General features: G+C 41.0%; 1 protein-coding gene across 4 annotated transcripts in view; it reads right to left on the reverse strand.

The window, feature by feature from the left end:
* The window catches only part of LOC139629010 (choline transporter-like protein 5-A), a 53,315-nt gene extending 36,092 nt beyond the window's left edge, over positions 1-17,223 (reverse strand). For 2 of the 4 annotated variants that reach the window (XM_071491333.1, XM_071491337.1), the window contains exon 1: positions 16,947-17,223. In XM_071491333.1, coding sequence (XP_071347434.1) covers positions 16,947-17,034 — 88 coding nt within the window. In that variant the 5' untranslated portion in view covers positions 17,035-17,223. Of the gene's footprint in view, positions 1-1,272; positions 1,550-16,946 lie in introns of those variants that run through there. The other 2 variants (XM_071491335.1, XM_071491334.1) reach the window with 2 other exon arrangements.
* Between the last annotated feature and the right edge of the window lie 5,924 nt (positions 17,224-23,147).

The raw sequence follows: 23,147 nt of genomic DNA on the forward strand, positions 1-23,147 counted from the left end.
ATGTGTACACATGGTTTTTAGAGCAGCCAAGTTAAAGATACAGTGAAGTGAAAACTAAAAATAAAGAGGAGCCACAGAATTTAACATAAACAGAACAGACAGCTTCACAGAGATTCATTCATTATCATCATTATAAGTTTGAAAGCAAAAACTATTTGAGATGAAAAACTTTAATAACTGAGTTTGTGTGCTCAGTGTTTCCTTTAGCATTGTTTAATATTATATCCTCATTAATTTTTGTGAGTCATTGTGTGAAGTGTTTCCAGACTGTTTTAATATTTACTAATCACAGCTGACTCCTGTCTGGAGCCTGATGAAGACGTCTCTGGTCCTGACAGATGAAGGTCAGACTCAAACAGGACTTTACAGCTGGAGTTACTGAACTGAAGTTTACTGATGAGCTCTGGTTTGTAATCAGACCAACAATCAGTGAGGTTGTGTCTCTTTTTTGTCGTTCTTTTCTGTGCCTAGTTGTTGTGGCACTGACAGTGTTTTTGTCTCTAAACTGATGGATTAGGAGAGTGTCTTCATCCATTTATGGCTAATTGTGGGAGTGGAAATGAGGCTCATGCACATGTGTCCAAATACGCTCTGAGCCTCTCTTCTGATTGGCTGACTGTTTTCTGAGTGATCCAATAAAAAATATAGTAGATTTCAGGTAAACACTCATAGAAACCAGATCCTGCAAGGTTGGATGGTGGGTCCAGGTGGGCGGGGCTAAGAGCAGTGACTGCTTTGTTGTGACATCACAAAGTTCCAGAAGTCCTGACGGCTGGTTTTAAGGCTCAGTGTCTGAATACAGGCTGTGTGCATTTCTCTGTGGACTGAGGCTTTGATACTTTCACAGTATTAGTATAGAACCTAGACCTGCTTTAGAATCACAAACACATGGACATCTACCTTTAGACCAGGGGTGGGCAATTAATTCTTCCAAAGGGCCACATGAGAAACCTGAGGTGTGTTAGAGGGCCGAACCAACAATAACCTGAACTTAACCATGTTCAATATTAATTTTATCCAACTGTAAAGAGCAGTAAATTATATAATTTTCATAATGCTACTGGTAATCAAAAGACTAAGGATATTCTATTACAATAAAGATATAAAATTGTGGAGTAAGTCAAAAATACAAGTCATAAACAGGGAAACAATAATTACATCAGTATTTCATTTTATTTTTAACATATAACTCAGAAATACTGAAGAGTTGTTTAGCAAATGTAAGCAATTAATTAACTTTCTAGCGATTTTGTGGGATATGACATAACTTGCCTTGGCAGCTGCATCCCTGGATGTTTGAAGTTTCGTAAAGAATCCTTGTTGGTTTTGCAGTTTAGCAGCAAAGCATCTGACTCCTTGACCCGCTCTTCATCAGACAAGTTCTTGTATTTTTCTGCATGTTTGGTCACGTATTGCAGATTTAAATTGTAGTCCCTGAACACAGTGACCTGTGCACCACAAACTAAGCACACAGCTTTTCCTTTCACTTCTGTAAATAAATATGTTGCAGTCCATGCCTTGTTAAAAATGCGGCATTCGGTATCAGTCTTTCTTTTTTCGTATGAGCTGATATTCTGAGGGTCTGTCGGTGAGCGTTCACCTGCACATGCGTCCGCACCAATAAAAGTCACACTTTCAAAATAAAAGCAGCACAGCGTGCAGGGCGTGAACTAGTTTTCATTTACATTTCTTGTTTGTGAGTGACCAGACATGGGCCGGACAGGAAGGGTCAGGGGGCCGGATGTGGCCCGCAGGCCATAAAATGCCCAGGTCTGCTTTAGACTGTATGGACATTTTGTTCATCTGCCAAGCCTAGCTGTGTTTTGTCTTGTTAGTTCTATTTGCAGTTGTAAATCCTTTGTGGTGTCAGTGTGTTGTGTCTTCTCATGTGTTTCCTTCTCATAATGTAACATAAGTTACATTATGTTTTAGCCACGTCACTCAAAATCTGTGTGACGTTTGGACTGGATCATTAAAACTAAGCTTAGCCTTACATAGTGCAACTGTCTGTATCATGCATAATGTGATGTGTAGTCCATGTGAGTTTACAGCTGGACCTGCAAATAAAACCATAATTTATTCTCAGTGCTTGTGGCGTGAACCAGCTTTGTGGTAACTTGAGTGCACGCCCAGACCAGTCAGCAGAGGGCGCTGCTAGAATGTTTGTTCTGTTGTCATCAAGTGGCAACCCACCGTGACGTCACCCATTGGTTTGCGAACTGCCGTTTTGAAGCCTCGAGTTTGCAATTTGGCCACCGCCATCTTGATTTTTTGAAACCAGAAGAAACCATATTTGGAGAAGAGGGTGGGGCTGAGGAGGAGCAAGGGGTGGAGCTGACCTAAGAGCCGAGGTCACTGTGCCCGCCCATCTACACCGGCTATCTGACAGACCGTGAGAGGCTGCTCCGTGTGAATCCAAAATCAGTCATTCTCCATAAGCCAATGTAAAGTTTAGTACTAAGTGATAACTTACTGTTAATAGATAACTACATGTATGTCCACATGTGGAAAATATTACATATAGGAATGTAATGTACACACAGATAATGAAATGTTATTGTAACTGAAGTTACCATGTGCTAGCTTACACACAGAGTAAGCTAACTGTATGTGAGCTAACTGTAGCTAACTGTATGTAAGCTAACTGTATGTGAGCTAACTGTACAGTAGCAGCAGTATAACATCTTGTGGTGAAACCATAGACTGTAAATGGTGAAACACTTTACTGTTGTGTTTTAAAACTGGTTCTGTGAATCAAAGGTTATTGCCTGACTTCATGAGTGATAACGATGACAGCGGGTTGTCGGTGTTGGATAGTTACAAAACGATAACGTTATTACAGTGAACTGTGCTGGAGACCTGCAGACCCAGCAGATCAGTGTTATTGATTAATGTTTATTCTCGCAGTGCAATCGATCGTCATGTAAGTGTGCGTTGATATTAAGTGTGGTTCACTGTTTTTAGTTTTTCGTTAATTTCATCGTTAAAAACGGGCGTCAAAACATCTGTTGGAATTATTCTTTCTCTCTTTCAGAATAAGTAACATCACTGTCTGCTTGGATTGATTATTGCATCTGCACCCACTCAATGTCACTGAAGTGAGTATTAGTTTCTATTATATATTGTAAAACAGGACAGCAGTTTTTACAACTAGCTGGAGGGAGTGCTGTATTTTCAGATAACTGCGGAGTTAATCTAATAAGAGTGCTTCTTATTTTACCTTTTTCCAGCTAGAATATCATACATATCTCACTATTACAGTGTTTCTGTCCATCTGGCCAAGGTCTGGATCACTGGGGACAACTACATAGATTGTGGAGCCCAGAGAGCTACAGAGACCACGGGGATCAACCTTGGTGATGATGTTGTCTCCGTCCATTGGTTTGGCTGGGGTGGTCTGAAGTGGAAGCTGTCTAACACCTCTACTACTTGTTACTAAAGATGAGGGATTGAACAATTTATTATGCAAACTTGTGACAGTTCACCTTTACCTATTTATTTTGGCAAATAGCCCTGGATGAAGAAAGTTCAAAGTTGACCACATTCATAACTCCAAAAGGTCGCTATTGCTTCAAACGGCTCCCTTTTGGAATAGCGTCCACGCCAGAGATATTCCAGAGGAAAATGCAAGAGCTGTTGCAGGACCATGAAGGAACAGTGGTCTATATGGACAATATTCTAGTATTCGGAGCCTCAATGGAAGAACATGACCGCAATCTTGGGAAAGTCATGGAAACCATCCACAGGCCGGGTTTGAAGCTTAACCGGCAGAAGTGTCAGATAAGACAGAGCTCACTTCACTTTTTAGGCCACATTATCAGCCAGGATGGCATTGCTCCATGCCCACAGAGAGTTTCTGCCATCACCGCCCTGGAAACACCCAACAATGTGTCTGAATTGAAATGTATACTTGGTATGGTAAACTACATGGGCAGATACATACCACATTTGTCAGACACCCTGCATCCTCTTAATAAACTGTTGAAAACAAGTGTGACATGGATGTGGGGCCCTCAGCAAGAGGAAACTTTCAGGAAGGTTAAAATATTGATATCTTCCGCTCCTGTGCTCCAGTACTTCGACCCAAAGTGGCCCACTGTAGTAGGTGCTGACGCATCCAGTTATGGACTTGGCGGCGTTCTGCTACAGGATCATGGAGGTACGCTCAAACCTGTAGCTTACTGCTCTCGAACACTCACTGAAGCAGAAAAGAAATACACACAGATAGAGAAGGAATGTCTCGCTGGTGTGTGGGCTTCAGAGAGATTCTATCTTTATGTGTGGTCTAGAGAGCTATAGACTGTTGACTGATCATAAACCTCTGGTGACGCTTATCAACCACAGAGACCTTGATAGAGCACCCTTAAGATGTCAACGACTTCTTATTCGTCTCATGAACTTTAACCCCGTCACCGAGTATGTTCCAGGCAAGAACCTGATTGTGCCTGACGCCCTCTCGAGGCACCCGCAGTCCAAAGTGGATGACAATGGACTACATGAGGACGTCCAAGCATATGTGGATGCTGTTGAAAAGCAGGAGAGACACAGACCAGTGTTAGAGCGCATAAAAGTGGAAACTGAAAAGGATTACTCCCTTCAGCTTGTTAGACAATACATCATGACAGGGTAGCCACAACATGAAAGAAATGTCTCCAAGCTTGCCGCAGACTATTTCAGGGAGAGAGGTAGTTTAAGTGAACAAAATGGATTGCTAAAGAGAGCAAACCAGATAGTGATTCCACTAACCTTAAGATCCGAGATGCTGGAAAGGATCCACCACGGGCATCTAGGTCTGAACAAGTGTCAAGAGAGATACAGAGATGCCATTTGGTGGCCGGAGATCGGCCAAGCAGTGAAGGATAAGGTGCTGTCTTGCTTTCATTGCGACGAGCACAAACCAAGCCAGCACCATGAACCACTCATCACCACACCACTGCCTGAACTCCCTTGGCAAAAACTTGCAGCTGACTTGTGTGAGTTTAAAGGAAAGAACTTCCTAGTAGTTATGGACTACTACTTGAGGTGGCTGGAGATACTGAGCCTCACAAGGACCACAAGTGAAGCTGTGGTGAGCAAGCTACTGAGCATATTCACACGGTTTGGAATTCCAGAAGAACTGATTACTGATAATGGCCTGCAGTTTGTCTCTCAGCAGTTCAAGGATTTTATGTCCAAATATGACATACAGCACACAACATCAAGCCCGTACTACCCTCAGGCTAACGGACTCGCTGAGCGTGCAGTTCGCACAGCCAAAAGCATCATGAAACAATCAGACCCTCAGGTAGCTCTTCTGAGTTACGGAGACACAGCCACTGAACCAACCAAAGAGAGTCCAGCTAGACTTCTTATGGGAAGGAGACTACGGACCACCGTCCCTAAGCTCAACCACCTGTTGAGGCCAGTTTGGCCTGATTTGTCGATTGTAAAGCAGAACGACGCCAAGGCCAAAAGAGCCTATGAAAGAACCTACAACAGGAGATATTCAGCAAAGCCACTTCCTGCTGTGGACGTGGGGGACAGAGTACGTCTCAAAACTGACATTGAGAAGGAATAGAGCCAGACTGGGGTCATACAGGCTGCGAGTTCAACACCACGGTCATTTGTTGTGAAAATGCCAGGAGGAGAAACCATCAGACGAAACCGCAAGCAATTGCAGATTGTGAACAAAGAACTTAATGAGACTCAACCAGGGACAAACTCAACATCACCAGACAGCAGTGTTATCACTCAGGATGTCGCTGGTCCTACTGGTTTTGAATCAGAGACTGCTACAGGGACACAGACACTCAGAGTCAAAGTGACACACTCTGGATGGGTTGTGAAACCTGTTGTCAAGTTAGTTGGAAGGGAAGCAAGATAGGGCAGAATAAACCCCCTTTCCCATTCCACCAGGGAGTGGTAGTCCACCCACTACCCTGTAGCTTACAAATGTTTCTTTCTATTCTATGTTTATTTGTATTGCTGATTTGTTCTTGTTAAAGAATTTCAGATGTGAGAAAGAAAGAGAAGGATTGATAAAATAGCATTTGTTTATCACCTGAAAAGGGGAAGTTGTTAATTTAATGGACTAGAAATGCAAAGTTACTCTTTACATGTTTTGACAGTAAATAGTAAAGTTCAGAATTCATAATATAGTATAGGTTACTCCTGTGGATTTAAAAGGGGAGATGTGGCGTGAACCAGCTTTGTGGAAACTTGAGTGCACGCCCTGACTAGTCAGCAGAGGGCGCTGCTCGAATGTTTGTTCTGTTGTCATCCAGGTCTTCGGTAAATAATAAAAAAAGTACCTAGTTGATTCTAAGTCAAGCTTGCCTCCCTCCCTCCTTACCTGAAAAGCAATACACTACACTTCACAGTGCTCTCTCTGTTTGAATTTGTGCCTTTTTCCTCCTTCAGAGACACTGAGTGTTGTTGAAGATGAAGATATGGAAATGAGACACCGCTTGTCAAGATTTGAACATCAGCTGCAACATACTTCATATTCACACCACATACACACATACACACACACACACACACTATAACAACAGGTGCACACACACACTTCCTCTCAGGTTTACATCTCAGGGCTAACAGGAAACATTTACAGGGAGGACAAGGTTTCATCCTTTCATCCTCCTGCTTCCTGTCAGTCATCAAAGTCAGTGTTTGTTATGTAACATCCAATCAGAGCCCATGCTGTCTTCCTCAGCAAAACTGACTTCCTGTCTAGCACATCAATGGCAGGATAACTCTTTATTGCTGTCTTTAATTCTCCTTATTCTCAGTCTCTTTCTCTGTGACTGTGGCTCAGGTGGTGGAGCAGGTTGTCCCCTGAGTGCAGGGTTGACGGTTTGATCCCCGGCTCCTCCTGTCCACGTGCCGAAGTGTCTTTGGGCAAGACACTGAACTCTAAGTTGCCATCACTGGCAGCCCCACTTCCACTGTGCTTTGTAAACCTCAGTGCAGTTCATTTACCATCGAACACTGTTCACTAATCAACAGAAGATCTGAACACATTTTAATGAGACATTTTGATCAAATTATATTGATATGTTTACAAAAATACATGCTGGTAAAAGAGAAACTGACTATGATGTAGTGACGTGCAGCTAAGATATTTATTTCAAGCATGGAAAATGAATATTTACACCGTGCTCTCCATGCAGAACATCACAGAGACAAAAGATAAATTTATTCAAATTCAAGGATCTGTTACTCAAATAGGACTTTCTGTATCATGTTTCACCATCGTACTGATACTTAAGTAACACGCTAAGAAAATCCATAGAAAAAAGGCCATAGGCAACTGGCAGTTTCATCAGTGCACTCTTCCAGTGTGGGTTTATTATATCTGGTTCATCAGTTTAAATATGACTTTCCCATGTAGGTCTAACACCATTGTTCCTCTGTTCATCTGAATTTACTGTTCATCTGATGTTTACAGTTGTGCTATGACAGACAGGCCGCCTACGATCTGGCTTATGTCAGTGTGGGTAAAATCACCAGCCCACTTCACCACAGCTAAACTAAATACTTCTTAGGTCTCTGCGCCCTCTGTTACCAATCTAAGCTCATGGAGCAAGTACATTTAGGGAGGGTTCAAATCCTTTGCTAATTTAATGGCAGAAGGAACAGTTGCTGCTCCAGGTGCATTATTCAAAGGGTTGTACTCAGTCTCTTAATTACTTATGGGAGTGTTTTGTGGGATGACATGCAATAAAACAATCAGAGTGCCATCTCCCATTCCCTGTAAAAGCCAGGTGTACCTGCACCTCAGCAGGAGGATTTACCAGGTAGTCTTCACTGCAGAGGAAACGGAAACAGACTGTCTATGGCAGCAGCAGGAATCCACCAAACCCTGCTGTATATGGAGGTGTGTGTGGTTTCAGGCAGCCTGGTGCTGTCTTCAGGCGATTGATTGAAGGTAAACAAAATGAACGGCCATGAGTAATGGTACTGGTGCTGTGCAACAGCTGCACAACGCTGAAAGCGATACAGTTATGTCAGGATGGGTCAATAGCCTGGTTTCCATCGTAGTTTTGTGCAAAACAGAAGCAACAAAACATCGCTGTGAATGTCCTGTGTTTCCATTGAGTGGTGTTATGTGAACAAAGCTGGTTTTCTCCTCTCTATTGTTCCAATTAAACATGATGATGGAGTTTCAACTCTCCGCCTCTTGGCTGGCACTGGCTCCCTGGGGCCTGACATGGCTGTGGCCACAGCTTCAGTGTGAAAAGCTGTTTCCATTTTACTTTAACGAAATATTGCTTTGTGGAACAGTCTGAAAAACCACCTCATGTGAGTGTGTACATTTTTGATAATTTTGCTGAACTTCACATGCATTTATTACTTGTTTTTTAAGTTCGCTGTTTCAAATCGTGCATTACTTAATGAAAATGCACCCGGTGAAACACTGAGCCACTGACTTCAGAGCAGGTTTTTATTGGTGAATCACTTTCCTCTGCTTCAAGACAGACATGCACCAGCAGCACATCTCATTTTAAGACCAACACACCCAGGCGCTCAGATCGTCGCAAGTTTATTTGCTATTTAAACAACGTTGGCGCTGGGAGAGAAAATGACAACTGCGTCAGTCTGAAACTAGCAGTTTGTGCTGGGTGTAGGATGGGCCCTCTGAATTTTTTGTGATTATTGTGACCCAGTGTTTTTTCCAAAACTTGCAATGAAATGGAAACCACGGTTTGAAACTTCTGTTGCAGAGTAATGTCCTGTCTGGGGGCATTTCTGTCTGTGTGGAAATAGAAAAAAGGAGGTTTGTTTGTTTGATATTGCCTCTGAATTCAAATAATAATAATTATTATTTATTTTATTTTTTGGGGGCTTTTTGTGCCTTTATGATAGTACAGTGTAGACTGACAGGAAAGGGGGTAGAGAGAGGGGAATGACATGCAGGAAAGAGTTGGACCGATCGGGAATCGGTGACTGCCTGCTAAGAACATCTTGCGCTCACATGGTATGCGCCCTAACCACTTGACTACCGGGCCACCCCTGAATTATAATTATTTTTATGTGAAAAATTTTAATAATTGGAAGCATGTCGGACATTTTTCTAGTTTGAGCGTTTCGGTAAAATGCTGATTTCACAAACATTGCAGGGACCAGTTGAATAAGAATTCATTTCATGAATTTGCAGGAGGGGTTTAAAACTTTACTGGCTCGTTGTCTCCATTCGTAAGAAACAACACTTTTATTCTGGATTACATGTTCAATGTACAGATTGGCACTAAGGCACATCCAAGTAATAAATCTATCCTGGTAGATTACAGTACTCTGTGATGTGAAGAGGGTCAATCTACTGTTTATCTCATCACTGTCCAGACAGAGGATAAAGTGACTTTTACACAGTTGTCTGTCTCAGTATAATGAACCTGTGTTTTAGTGAGTGACAACATTAATTCATTCATTCAGTAGTCCAACTGCCTTCCTGGATTACATGTAATCTTGTTACTGGTACCTGGATCCACTCAGACACAACAACAGGCTCCTTCATTTTTAAAGCAGTTCTCTCCTCTGGTCTGAAGGCCTGGTAACAGATACAGATACTGTCATACACACAGAAAGAAGAAGAGACTGTTTGAATGAAAGAGGAGGTTTGATGCACCCCTAGCACACACACACACACACACACACACACACACACACACACACACACACACACACACACACACACACACTTAGCAGAATGTGTATTGGTCTACAAAGGAAGCACAAGAGACGGAAACTAAAATGAAGAAGGCCCCTGAGGTTGCCTGTCAGACAGTCCTTCTGAGAATCACAGAGGACTTTTGTGTGTGTGTGTGTGTATATATATGTGTGTTTGTGTGTATGTGTGCAGGAGAAACAACTGATGAAACGACAGAAATAAAAGAGAAGTGGGGAACATTGGAAAAAGATGAGATGGAAATATATTCAGATTATTCAGCAGTAAAAGAAAAGGAGCAGTTAAGTTGGGGGGGGGGTGGGGGGTGATGAGAGAGAGAAAAAGACAGACGAAGGGCAGGATGTTACAGGATGTTATATAATGTGTCTGATAGCCTTCATACCTCTCACAGTACAAACCAAGACACACGGGCCACAAACACATACATCATCACTGTCACATAGCTGAGACCAGAGACCATCAGAGACCATCGGCTGGTTACAGGTACACCTCTCTGCCTCCTCCGCTCAGCACCTCACCACCTCCCTCTCTCAGCCCTCTACCTGAGTGCTAGGCTCCAAAGAGTGCAGCATGTTGTCCTACCACATGTCCATCCCAGTCCTCCTGGTCAAGGACGCTCCTGTCCTCTCATTCACCTCATTGAGACTGATGCGTCATAACCTCTGACCTTTTGGCTTCCAGTGGTTATGAAAACAAGATATTCCAGATAAAATGATTATTGTATTGATTATAACAGATAACTATGTTCAACAAAGTAAAGGAGCACATTTTGATTTTGGGACAGTTTACACCCATCCACTTCTGGGTTACGTTTCAGTGTATGTACGTAGCAGTATGTCATCTTAATCAGTTTTCCGGTTCAGAGTCTTTCTATATATAGTCTGGAGAGACCATGTCCTGTTAGGCTGCTATCTCCCGCTCAGATATCTTTAACTTGTATCGTGCATAAACATAAAAACTACATAGACACAACACTTTTTGTTTTGAAATCTTTTTATTTCATGTTTTTTATTTTTTGGTAGTGCTTGTATTAGCTTTATTATCAACTGTGCTGCCAGGGTCTATGTGTTGTATTGCTATATATTAAGACATTATATATTATTTTATTAATTTATCTAATTTTTTATCTATTTTTTAAATTAGTTTTTCCATTGAATTGTATTTAAAGTTCAATAAAGTCCACTGTTATAAAGACAAAGTTGTTTATTTTTAAGTTCAATAAATGTAATAAATGAGTAATTGTGTTAAATAATCATGATTATGATTTCTACAGCCTTACAGAGTATCTATCTGAGGTTTTCAAGCTGGTCTCAGAATTCCCCTCACGGAAAAACTTGATCCAAATCAGTTGGGTTTAAAGAGCGTTGTCAGTTGTCTGTGACAGAAGCCCTGAGGGCAGCCAGAGCTGCAGCTCAGTACTTGGTGTTTATCCTGCTGGACCTCTCAGCAGCCTTTGGTACAGTGAACCACCACATCCTGCTATCTGTACTCTCTGACATGGGCATCTCAGGCAAGGTGCTTTCTTGGTTTGAATCCTACCTCATGGGACGCTTCTTCAGTCTTATCCCATCCCCTCCCCACTGGTATGCCCCATGCATTGATACGGGAGCCCCTTCCCTTTGAAATATACACCATCTTCTGAAGTCCAATTAAAGCCTCTCTTATCTCTGCTATGCAGATGACACCCAATTATACCTCTCTGTCCTGCCAGACAACCCCACTGTCTCTGCATGGATCTCACCTTGTCTCTCTGACACACCCACTAAATTAAACATAGACTGAACTCCTAGTCATCCCAGCCAGTCACTGTCTCATCACAATATCAACATCAAAGTCACCTCCTGATCTCTTACCCTGATGAGCACCTCTCCTTCTCTGACCATGCTGCATCTGTCTCCTGGTCGTGACACTTTGCTCTTTCACTCAACATGAGAAAAATCAGGCCTTACCTGACTCAATGTGCCATCTAATTCTTGGTGCAGCTCATGGTTAACTGTCATCTTTTTCACAGGATGACTGACTATGGATAAGATCACGCAACCCTATTGAAAAGCACAGTGACTGGAATCAAAAGCAAGAACTTTTTATTACACAAACCTGCACAAGACTCTTCACAGTGAAGCTCATATTAATTCTTTGTACTGAACAATAAACAGAGCAAATCAATCAAATAGCCATGCACTGAAGTCTCGGCTGTACATGCCCCACCTCTTTGCCCATTTTTGGATTAGCCGTGAGTTAGGGGCGGAGTCAAGTACTGCCAAGATGGCGACGGTGAAGCAGCTCACTCTGAGCTTCACCTGTGGGTAATGTCATGGAGGCTATGTCCATCTTTGTCTACAGTCTATGGTTTTAACTAAGTTCAGGCTTAATGCCCATCACTATACTCACCTGCTCATAGACAAAACAGACTTTCTGACAAACTCCAGCTCTCTCTAACAGTCATCTTTACTGCAAACCTGACTCCACTGTGTCCAGCACACCAGCCTCCCTGAGCTCAGACAGTCTGTCTCTCTCGCCTCACTGAGCACTGTCAAAGAGACAACCACACTGTTTTCCAGCAGTAATGACATTTCACTTCTTGTATCATGTTGACTGAAGCCAAAATGTTCCCAAACAAGAAACAATTTCAGGTTGGAAAAGTTAGTTTTGGTTGAATATTGAATTGAATATTGAGCAAGTAATATTCTGTTGTAAGTGGCCGTTCCCTTTTTCAGTAATTAAGGAATGATCTTCCCTCTATCTCAAAGGGACTATTTAAGATAAGACCGCCATATTAGTCCCACAGTGGGAAATTCACGAATTGTACATTTTCTTTGCTGCTGCACGTGTAGTGGTGATTGTAGCTTGATAAAAGCTTCAGCCATCATTGCGTTTACAAGACAAGAGGTTATACTACGTCCTCTGAGCAGCTACTTCTTCAGGGCAAACACACTCAACCCAGGCTGGTTTTAACCAGTCACTCTTTGTTCACAGGCAGATTTCCTGCAGCTTTTCAACAACTATAGTTTACCCACTGCTCTAAAAACAACAGAACAATCTCCAACCTCCTTTTCTGAACACAAGTTTAGAAAAAAAGATCTGTGACAGCACTGTGTTTGAAAATGTCTGGTCGTAGGGCCCATTACAGTACTGCTTTTCTTTTTTTAGCATTGTAGTCATGTCTCTATTTAGTTTTCTCCATTTTACACCCTCTACATGTTATAGACTGTACTCCACGTCTTACCCCTGCACCTCTCTAAGTTTTTAAATTCAACCATCATGGGAACCTGAATACAAAGACACTGTGATGTTCATATACTCTCGTCCCATTGGTAATTCACTGTGTTCATTACTTTCATACTAACTCAGTCGGTCTCTGTTGACAGGAGACTTTTATATGACTCTGAAAGCCTGACTAAATTTCATACTTCACTCCAAACTTGTTTTTTGCGGGTCACAGAAGGCTGTATTCTGTGTTTGTGAATCTAACCACCATGTTCACCTGGTGAAAACAACATGCACATTAGGAATGTGTATGATAAGTCGACTAAATGATTAAATGCTGCTGCCCTCGTTAGTCTGCACCAGAAATACTCGTCAGCTAAACCAAATATTTATATTTTATTAATGTGCATGACAGTTAATTACTGTGTCTAAGATGTTCCACATCCACCCACCATGAGCTTGGACTGCAGCCCCACCTCTCTCCCCTCTCTAACACCCAGATACATAACCACACTGAGCACAAACATGTGGACCTTAAGCTGAAAGGTAGCACTACTCCTGGTGCGCCTGCTGTGATCCCATCACAAAATCGTCTCTGGTTTATTTAATATCATTTAGCATCATTTCTCACAAGCCCAAAAACATTGTGGTTTGAAGGTGTCTTCACACCTAACCTGCTTGGTCCGATTCAAACAAACTCTTTTTCAGGATGGTGTGAAGGTGTCAATCAAACTCTGGTGCCAACTGAACAACCAGACTGAGAACACCTGAAAAGGAGGTAAATGGACCAACCACAGTGTCTTATGATAGTGTATGTATATACGTTTGATCATGAGTTAAAACCTAATATTAAATCCATCTGCTGATAGGCAACTGTTCAGGACACTGTCTTGAAGTGAAGTATATATTTCTGCAAATCATTTTGTAACCATGGTAATACATCTGTGCATCAATATGTGAGCGCAGGGATTCAACCATGCTCCCACAGATCAGAACTGTACATATCATCACTTATTCATCCTGTCTCATTATTCATTATGTGGTCAATTTCTTTTCTAATACAACAAATAACTATAATAAATATTTATTTCTTGGTGAGCTCTTGTGTGTCAGTCACTGACATTTGATTCAACACGTGGATTCATGTCCATGGATTCATGACACTGTCCAATCAGTGAGCTTCCTGCCAGTCTGTGAGAAGTCCTACTGTCTTGGATCATTTGTAATAAATCAGTGTGAACGTGAAATGGACCAAAACGCTAAGAGTCAGCGATGTCATATTTCTTTTCTTGGTCCAGACTAAAGTGACCTACATGTCACCAAAGGTTACTCTCTCTCTAAATCTATGGTCATTATTTGCTTATTCATCGAGTTATCTCAACACTCTATATAGTTTTTTTTTTTAAGTTTCTTCCGTCTTGTGGAACAAAAATACCTGTTGATTCAGAAATCAAACTATAAAACTCTTTTCAAAGTATCAAACTTAAGGTTATTAACCCTATAATGCCAAATGCATCAAATTTGATACAAGCATTTCTGAGACCTACTGCATCACCTTATGGTAAAAACGTCACTCAAAACCCTCTTGTATCCAATCTGATACTTGTCTTCCAACCCCTGGTGGATACCTTTATCACTACAACAATTCAAACACAGTACATGGGACAATCCAAGTTGTCCACCTTCAGATAGTTCCCAACTCACTGGATCAAGGTAAATTGCGATTTTTACTATTTTCCAGTGACATTTTCTTTGAAATTTTTAGTAATATTCTAACATGAACACTTAATCTGTTGAAGCAAGTTATAATTACATAATTTTTTGCATTTTAGTATGTAGTAAAATCGTGTATAAAATTTGGAAAAATCTATATGCAAATAATTTTTTGTATTTTTTTTTTTTTTTCAAATTTTGTGAAAGGGCCAAATAAAGGTTCCAGATTCAAGAAATCAGAATTTTCTGTCCATTATTTCTGGGGTCAGGCATTACAGGGTTAAAAACCTTAGGGCAGGTGTAGGGCAGAGACTAAGTCTAAGCCGTTTGTGATTTTTCTCTGCTGGTGAACGTGGTTACTTGCCAGGAGCAGGTTATGGTGATTATCGCTTGACAAGAGGTTCAGTCATCATTGACTTTACAAGACAAGAGGTTATAACACGTCCTCTGAGCAGCTACGTCTTCAGGGCAGACTGGAGGCTACAGTGAGTCGCTATCGTGACGAGACAGGCCGGTGCTAGCTGGTTAGCAACTTCAGTAGAAGAAAAGATGTGATAGAGACAAGCATTAATACTGGTGCTGTTGTGTGTCAGATTTAATAAAATAACTTTTTTGACACATGCTGAAGGTTGGTGTTTGTGGCTAGTCCAGAGTAAGAGCTTTAATCAAAGGGTTTGGTTTCTTTGTTTCTTTCTTTTCCTTGTTAATTTTGTATTTTTTATAATATAATCAATATTGGATGACCAATGTGTGCATGTTTTCATATTAGTTATATCTGTTTCTATGACATTATTCATGTATTTGTATGGCACTTGATAGACATATCCTATTACTTTCAGTGTTTTGTTTGGTGGAACAATACAACTTGTAATGCAATGTTTTTGACATTTTTGGGTTGTAGAAAATTCAATAAACAAATTAGGGAATTTGTTTATTTATTTGTTTGTTTCCACATCTGGAGACAGCTGCAGGAGGGAAGTCTGATGCTGAACTCACAACATTTCTTCTATACTGGTAAGTAAACAGCTGCCAATGCTCATGTTAGCTATGTAGCAATAGCTAAACTTACAAATAGCTTGTTTAAAGCCAGTGGAATCCATCTGAATGATATGGCAAACTCTATTCTATTCTGTATTATTGAAGATATTTTAAATTCGTTGTGGTAAACTGGTGCAGTGGTCCAGTTAATGCAGAGGCAGGCTGAGTGAGAAACATGCCTGTTGAGATGAACAGACCTGAGGGCAGCTGATGGCATTAGTGAGCAGTAATACTCAGCTAATCTTTATCCTGCTGCTGACCAGAATAGCCACAGTCTGCTCAATACAAAGCACCGACACCTTTGTTGGCATTGCTGTCATTGGCTATTTTTAAACCACTCATTAGACGTCTACAGTTTTTCATTTGAGGACGCAGCATCTTCTGAGATGGTCACTGGTGACTACAACATGTGTGATGATGTCAAACAACATGAAATCTCCCTTTTTGCTTTTGGGTTTAATGCACATTTACAGCAGCTAGTGTGGAGGACTGTGGCTGTGAGAGCAGCACAACATGTTCTTCCTTCCCAGCATCCATGCATGGTCATTTCTCCTCAATGAGGAGATAACGTTTTTGAGATTCAAATCAAAATCAAGTCAAAATAAACTTTTTTATATCGTCTAAATAAAGAAGATGCCGAGTTTAACCACAGACACTAATGACTTGTTTAGCTGTGAGATATGAGTGCATTCTTCTGTTTTTATGAATTTTTGATAACAAGGATTCAGCCTCTTATAGACACTTTTCCTCTTTTCATTTTTAAATGTTACACATTAAACTTTAACTGAAGAACCAGTAATGTAGAAAACACTGCATTCAGTAAGAAATACACACACACACACCTGCTTTTAACAAGCATTGTTTCCTGATGATGATTATTTAAAAAATCCATGGGGAAGGTAACAACCATCCTCCACCACAGCTCTGCAGCCAGCACACACTGTGACAGTGTGAGGTCTTTGTACAGTAAATGGTGTTAAAACACAAAATAAATAAGAGATTTTAGCCTTGACTTTTTTTTGTGCCTCTAATGAAAGTCATCTTATTTGTTAAACTGATTTAAAGTGAAGTGACAACCAGCCTCTACCTCATTATAATAAGTTGTGAAAACACACTGCCTGTGGTTTCTGTTTGGTTGCAATCGGTAAAATAACTAATGCAGATATTAATGTCCTGCTATTAGCTTCATTAAACTAATTATCATAGTGTATTATACAATTTGCCTGAACCTTCTAGTCTTTACTCTGTCATAAAAAAACACCTATTGTTTCCAGCTGTCCGCAGTGACGCTGTTCGCTGCCCACACCGGTCCGGTACTCACCGTAGTAGAGAGCCGGTGCCGCGGCTCCAGCGGTGGTCTCACTCCGCACGGCGGCTGCGCTGCTCGGGATGTACCGGTGGGGCGCCATGGTGGACAAAGGAAGCGGTGAATGAAGAGGAAGCTGACTGAGCGGGTAGTTTGTAGTAAGCTCCTCCCTCTCTTCTCCTTCACACCGCTCACGCCACTCCTACTCTGGAAAGTGAAGACGGCATTGAATTGAACCGGAGCAGACCTGATTTGTGCCGCCTCTTCTACGGTACAGACAGGTGACAGATTACAGGCAACCCCACAGAAAGGGTCTCAGTCACACGTGGAGCCACCACATGCTGCCAGACCATCTTCAATGCCCCAGCTCTCTGAACTCTTGGAGGAAGAACCATTCTCCCTGATATAGTCACTCATCTGGTGCTTCGATGATGATGATGGTGGTGGAGCATATGATTCACATCATTTTCATCCTCATCAAACCATCCTGACACTGTCATCCTGTTTTTCGACTCACTTATTCAGCTGTTTTTCTTTCATTTGTCACAGTCTACATTCACTCTAGATAAAAACATAATCTCAATTTTTGCACACTCATGATGGAGCCAGAATATCTGATAATGACTATACTTTATGTTTTAAGTAAAAATACAACGAAGTCTGACCTAAAGTCTGAAGATCCAGACTTGAACTGCAGTGAACCAATGACAGTCTCATAAAAACAGATTCAGACAGTCAGGGATTCATACGTCATAGAACCTAAGGAACCAATCCTGTCAACTTGTGGGGATGGGGGGCGGGGCTAAATACAGAGTTAGCATTAGCACAACCACTAACAATGTGTCAGCCACTGCCAGTTACAAATTAACAAACAACATAAACAAATAAGAGATGCTAACTACGCTAACTGTTCTGATCCATCTTCTAGTCTCTGATTCTGGTCTCAACAGACTCCTCATCTGAGTCTGGGTCTGACTGAGGCTCCAACATGAGGCTGAGTCTCTCTGATGTCTCCTCCTCTAACCATCTTCATACCCTCTGGTGGGCGGGGCCAAGGCCTGATCCAGGTTTCTCAATCAGGAAGTCAGAGTAGATGAGCTTCAGACCAGTTTTTATGTGTAAAGACATGTTAAACTAAATACTGATCATAGCAGAGGATTTTTTTACAGAGTTTAAAACATGCCTGGAGGAAATTTAAGTGTTTCAGCACTAGGCTACATATGTGGGATGATGTATCAGCGCAGATGGATGGGTCTGATTGTTTTGTCCTGATAACCCTAAAGTCATAGACTCACAGACTGATCTAGCTCCCAGACCCATTACTGTATCTACTGCCCCCCACTCTCAGCTCAGTCTGGGTGCTTGATTTGCTCTGCAGCACTGACCCCTGCAGGTTGTATAGCAGTAACACACTTTAACATACATCTTGTGACACACCTGGACACTTCCTCAGTGATGTTTCCTGGGATCATCTGTGGTTTCGGGTCTTTCAGCATCAGACACCCTGACTGAGGTTGACCCAGACAGGGTTGCTCAATTAAGCCCCAGTTTATGTCCAGATCCTACTACCCCACCCACAGCTCTCCCCTCCTGATCCACAACCACCTTGAAGCAACAAGCACCATGAACTCCAGTTGCTTCCCCAGTTTCCTCAGTAAAGTCCATCATGCATTCATCATTTCTAGTTTTATTCATCCTACGTTGAGATGTGGACACAAGGTTAGAGGCCAGGCTGCGTTTGATATCGCAGCCTTCAGTAAATTTCACACGGACTGATGATTACATGATGGCGGAAGTAGATATTTCAAATTTTGATTAAATCTCATGAAGAGGCTGATATTTTTAAAAATAGAAGACATTTTATGGTGCATAAATTAGACATTAATGAATATAAATATAAATACATGTTTGGCACTTAATACTATAAAAGAGTGGAATTAGAAAGCATTAGAGCTAAATTTGTCCTTCTCTAACACTTCACCACAGAGATTCACCACAGACAAGGAGCATTTGGAGAATTTGACCAAGGGATGTCATACCAAGAGCTGCCACTAGATGGCAGCAGCAGTACAGGCAACACAATCCTTGAATGATAACTGTGATTCCAACAGTAAAACACAATGTAATATTCTGAATCTATGGTTAATTTTTTCAATAAAACATGAATTTCTCACAGATTTTACACTTTGTTTTGGTTGTTTGACGTTTTCTGTTACTCTCACACGTTTAACCACAGGGTCACTGTGTAAATCACTTCATGCTGATAATTTTAACCTTGCAGACATAAATATGTGATAAGTTGCAGTGATCTGGTACAGTAGTCATATTAAAAACACTCGGTGACAGGTGAATCATTCTCAGGTTTTGGTTGCAACCAAGTGGCAACCCACCGTGACGTCACCCATTGGTTTGTGAATTGCCATTTTGAAGCCTCGAGTTTGCAATTTGGCCGCCGCCATCTTGATTTTTTGAAACAAGAAGAAACCATATTTGGAGAAGAGGGTGGAGCTGAGGAGGAGCGAGGGGGGGAGCTGACCTAAGAGCTGAGGTCACTGTGCCCGCCCACCTAAACTGTCGACCTGACAACGGCATCAGTCTTTTGGCTATGCAGCGCTGCTGAATCCGAAGTCAGTTTCCATAAGTTGAAGTAAACTTTATTACGAAGTGTTAAAGTACTTTTAATAGTTAATAGTTAAAAGGGACTGCTCTTGATTGACAAGCCAAAATGTGTCAATCATACATTAGCCACGCCCCAATGCATACCCTACTTTATCGTCTATTTTAAATTAAATGGGACTATAATTTTAAACATGAACATCATGTTTTATTGAAGAAGACTTGAAACTAGCGAGTGAGAAGTAGGGTCATTTTCTCATAGACTTCCATACAATCGGACTTCTTTTTGCAACCAGTGGAGTCGCCCCCTGAGGCCATTCGATAGAATGCAGGTTTAAGGCACTTCTGCATTGGCTTCATTTTCCAGAGCCGACGTCGGCTTTATATACAGCCTATGGTTGCAACCTATGACATTTTTGCCAAATTTAACTTTAGAGTTGCAGCCCTGGAGCGACGTGCTCAGTTTTATATTGGTGGCACAATTTGCTGCTGAGGTAAATTTACATGATTAAAGTTTTTTACAGCTGGTTTCTTGTGTTTCTCTTGTTCACTTCACACACATCTCTTCACCAACATGCAGCTCCACACAGCAATTCAACTCACATGCAAAATGCACTAATGAAACAAAAAGACTTCACATACATCTCTGGATCAACTCTGGTACCAGAACACTGACAACACTTACCCTGACCTAAAAAACCCAGCATCAGGTAGAACTATGATATGGATCACTGTCGTCTTTCAAGCATCTTTTAGTTAGTTATTTATTTATTTATGTAAAATGTCGGCCATTTGATTTATTTTTCTGTGTCACGTTGGTCATAGAAACTCCATTCAGACAGTGAGTGTAAGTCTCATATTGTTCCATTATCAAATATTCAGCGTTTTGTCAGCAGGCTAGAGTGAGTGACATCACACACACAGTGGGGAGAACCCGTTCAGCTGGTCTGAAAAAGTTCTGTTTAACTGGTCCTCACGGCCACAGATTTCACTCTTCACTAAGGATGCACCGGAATGAAAATTCTTGGCCGAAACCGAAAATGAAAAATTAGGAAACTAAGGCCGAAAACCGAAACACCAAAAGAAATGATTATGTCAATTATATTTTCAGGTGATAAATTAAACCCGACGTGGAGAAACTCTTTGCAGATGCACCCCCTCTTGAAATTTCAGCATTGCATGTTTTGCAAATCGCTATTCGTGGGTCTTTCTCTGAGATAGTGAAATAAGTCCACACCGCAGACGTGCTGGCTCTTATCCCATTTCCCGCGTGCTGCGCTGTTTGCTTGCGATCCCGTTTCCCGTGTGCTGGACATGCTGTCTGCCGCGTGATCACAAGTTTCGGCCATGTTGTTTCGGTGATTTAGGTCTTTCGGCCGAAAACCAAAAATGCACTTTTGGGTCATTTTCAGCCGAAAATTTTCGGTGGCTGAATTTTCGGTGCATCCCTACTCTTCACACATCATTTTTTCTAAAAATGTAGGCAAATTTGTGTTCTTTCACACAATGTGACTCCCACGCACAGAACTTCAACCATGACCTTGAAAGTGGAGTACCACCAAACTGTCCCATTCACTCCAATGTAAACTGAGAACAGAAAATCAGGAGGAAAACAGGAAGTGGACATTTTGTTTTAAATTGCTGCACATGCCACATTTTTTACACCACAGACAAATATTTAATATCACTGTGTTCAGCAGAGTCTCCTCTCTCAGAAAATATAAAGCTTTATTACTCTCTATTCCTGGGAAGCCAGAGTTTGAGAGGTATCTTTCAACTGAACTCATGTGTCACTCAGTACAAACTAAGCACCATGACAACCTCTGAGCGCAGGTGGACAACTTCTGTGGTGTTTAACTGATACTTGACTGACTCTTCTGTGAAAGTCCTGCTACACTGTCCCCACACTACATACAAGACACAAATAAATGATGGTCATTGTGAGGATACGTTGATAAAAAATGTTCATGTTCAGTTTAGCTTCAGTTTTTTCAGAAGCCCCAGTCTCACCACAATGTCCCAAGAAACTGCACAGTCTAGTTTAAAGCATTAAATTACAGTGAAGTTTTGAACATGAATTTAAACAGTTTTTAAAAGATTCTGTGAACATGTGTAAAATGCACTGTAGATACAGGATGGATGGATTTAGTATCAAAGTAAAAAGGAATGAGGTAATGAGACAATTATTATTAACTAAATACTGTAACATCTTCCACATATTAATTCAGTGTGAGATGGATAAAAGCTTAAGTCAAAGTATTAGACTGGTCAGCCCTTCAACCCAACTGATGGAAGATGAGCTTGGTTAAAAAGAAGCATCAGGTAAAGTCTGATGGCAGATAAATCCTTTATCTCAAAGTCAGTCAAACAAAAACTCTTCCACAGGATGGCAGTAGCAGTCCAGCTACTCACTGAGCCTCTCCCCCCTCTATCTGTTCTCAGCCAGCAGGGATCACAGTATGGTTTACATACCTCATGATGATGGAGACCTCAGCTCTGGAAAAACAGCACTTTATTACCCAGAAGTCACCTCCTACAGAGGGTTTTTACTAATAGCTTTAACAGCTCCCTGTCTTCTTTGTACGGTTCCTTTCATCAGTCAGTTTGCCTCATACATTCCCTGCTCCTGCCCCGGGTGTTCACTGGAGCTCGTACTCTGTTTAACATCAGAACCATGAGATAAACACTTTCCTTCACTGTTTCTCAGAGTCCAAGATAGTTTTTCATATTCCTCAATGTTGCAGCAGCAGACCACCGAACAACTCCCAAGTCAAACAAGGATGAAGCTGAAGCCTTTGGTAAAGAATTAGTCAAATAATAGGAGGAATGGGAGAATAGGAGAAATAGACAGCGAGGCAAGTTAATTCATACAGCACCATTTAGACACAAGGGAATTCAAAGTGCATGACAGAGGTATGGAAACACATTCAAAATAAAACATTAAGATGACTTTAAAATTGTTCAGCTATTTACACCCAGGTTGACGACACAATGGTTCCCTAAGTGCCTTGTTTTTCATACAGGACAGTGCAAACTGTGCCATATATAACATGCCATATGGCAGATGGTGTCCCAACGTCTGCCACCGTCAGGTGCTTATTAAATGCTACTCTCTGGCAGAAAGGTTTTAGAAAGTCAGGTGAGACAGTACACTGAAAAAAATGTTTTGTTGAATTTACTTAATTTTTTTATGGTAAGTGGTTGCATGAAATAAATATATCTAAAGCCAGATATAATTTTAAAGTTTACTGTACTTATAATTTAAGACATTTTGAAATGTTTTATTTTTGTAATTTTAGCTCAACAACTTTGAGTAAATATTAGTCTAATTTCCTTAGTAATTCCAACTAAACTCGTGTTAAATATACTAAAATACTTTGTATTACTATTAACCATTTTTCTATTGTACATTTAGATCAATGAAATTCTGTAATTACTACATATTAAAATTAAGTTGATTTTCATTAAACATTTTTAATTACCATTAGTAGTTTCAATAAATTCAAAATTGAGAAAACCACAAAATGTGTTTAAACAATTGTTTATTTTGTCCCTAAACATTTAACAATGTCCGAGTACTTTAACCAAGAACCAGCATAT

Source organism: Trachinotus anak, unplaced genomic scaffold (assembly GCF_046630095.1).
Source record: "Trachinotus anak isolate AG129_WGS33_773 ecotype Australia unplaced genomic scaffold, CSIRO_AGI_Tana_v1 ptg000012l, whole genome shotgun sequence".
Classification (NCBI taxonomy): domain Eukaryota; kingdom Metazoa; phylum Chordata; class Actinopteri; order Carangiformes; family Carangidae; genus Trachinotus; species Trachinotus anak.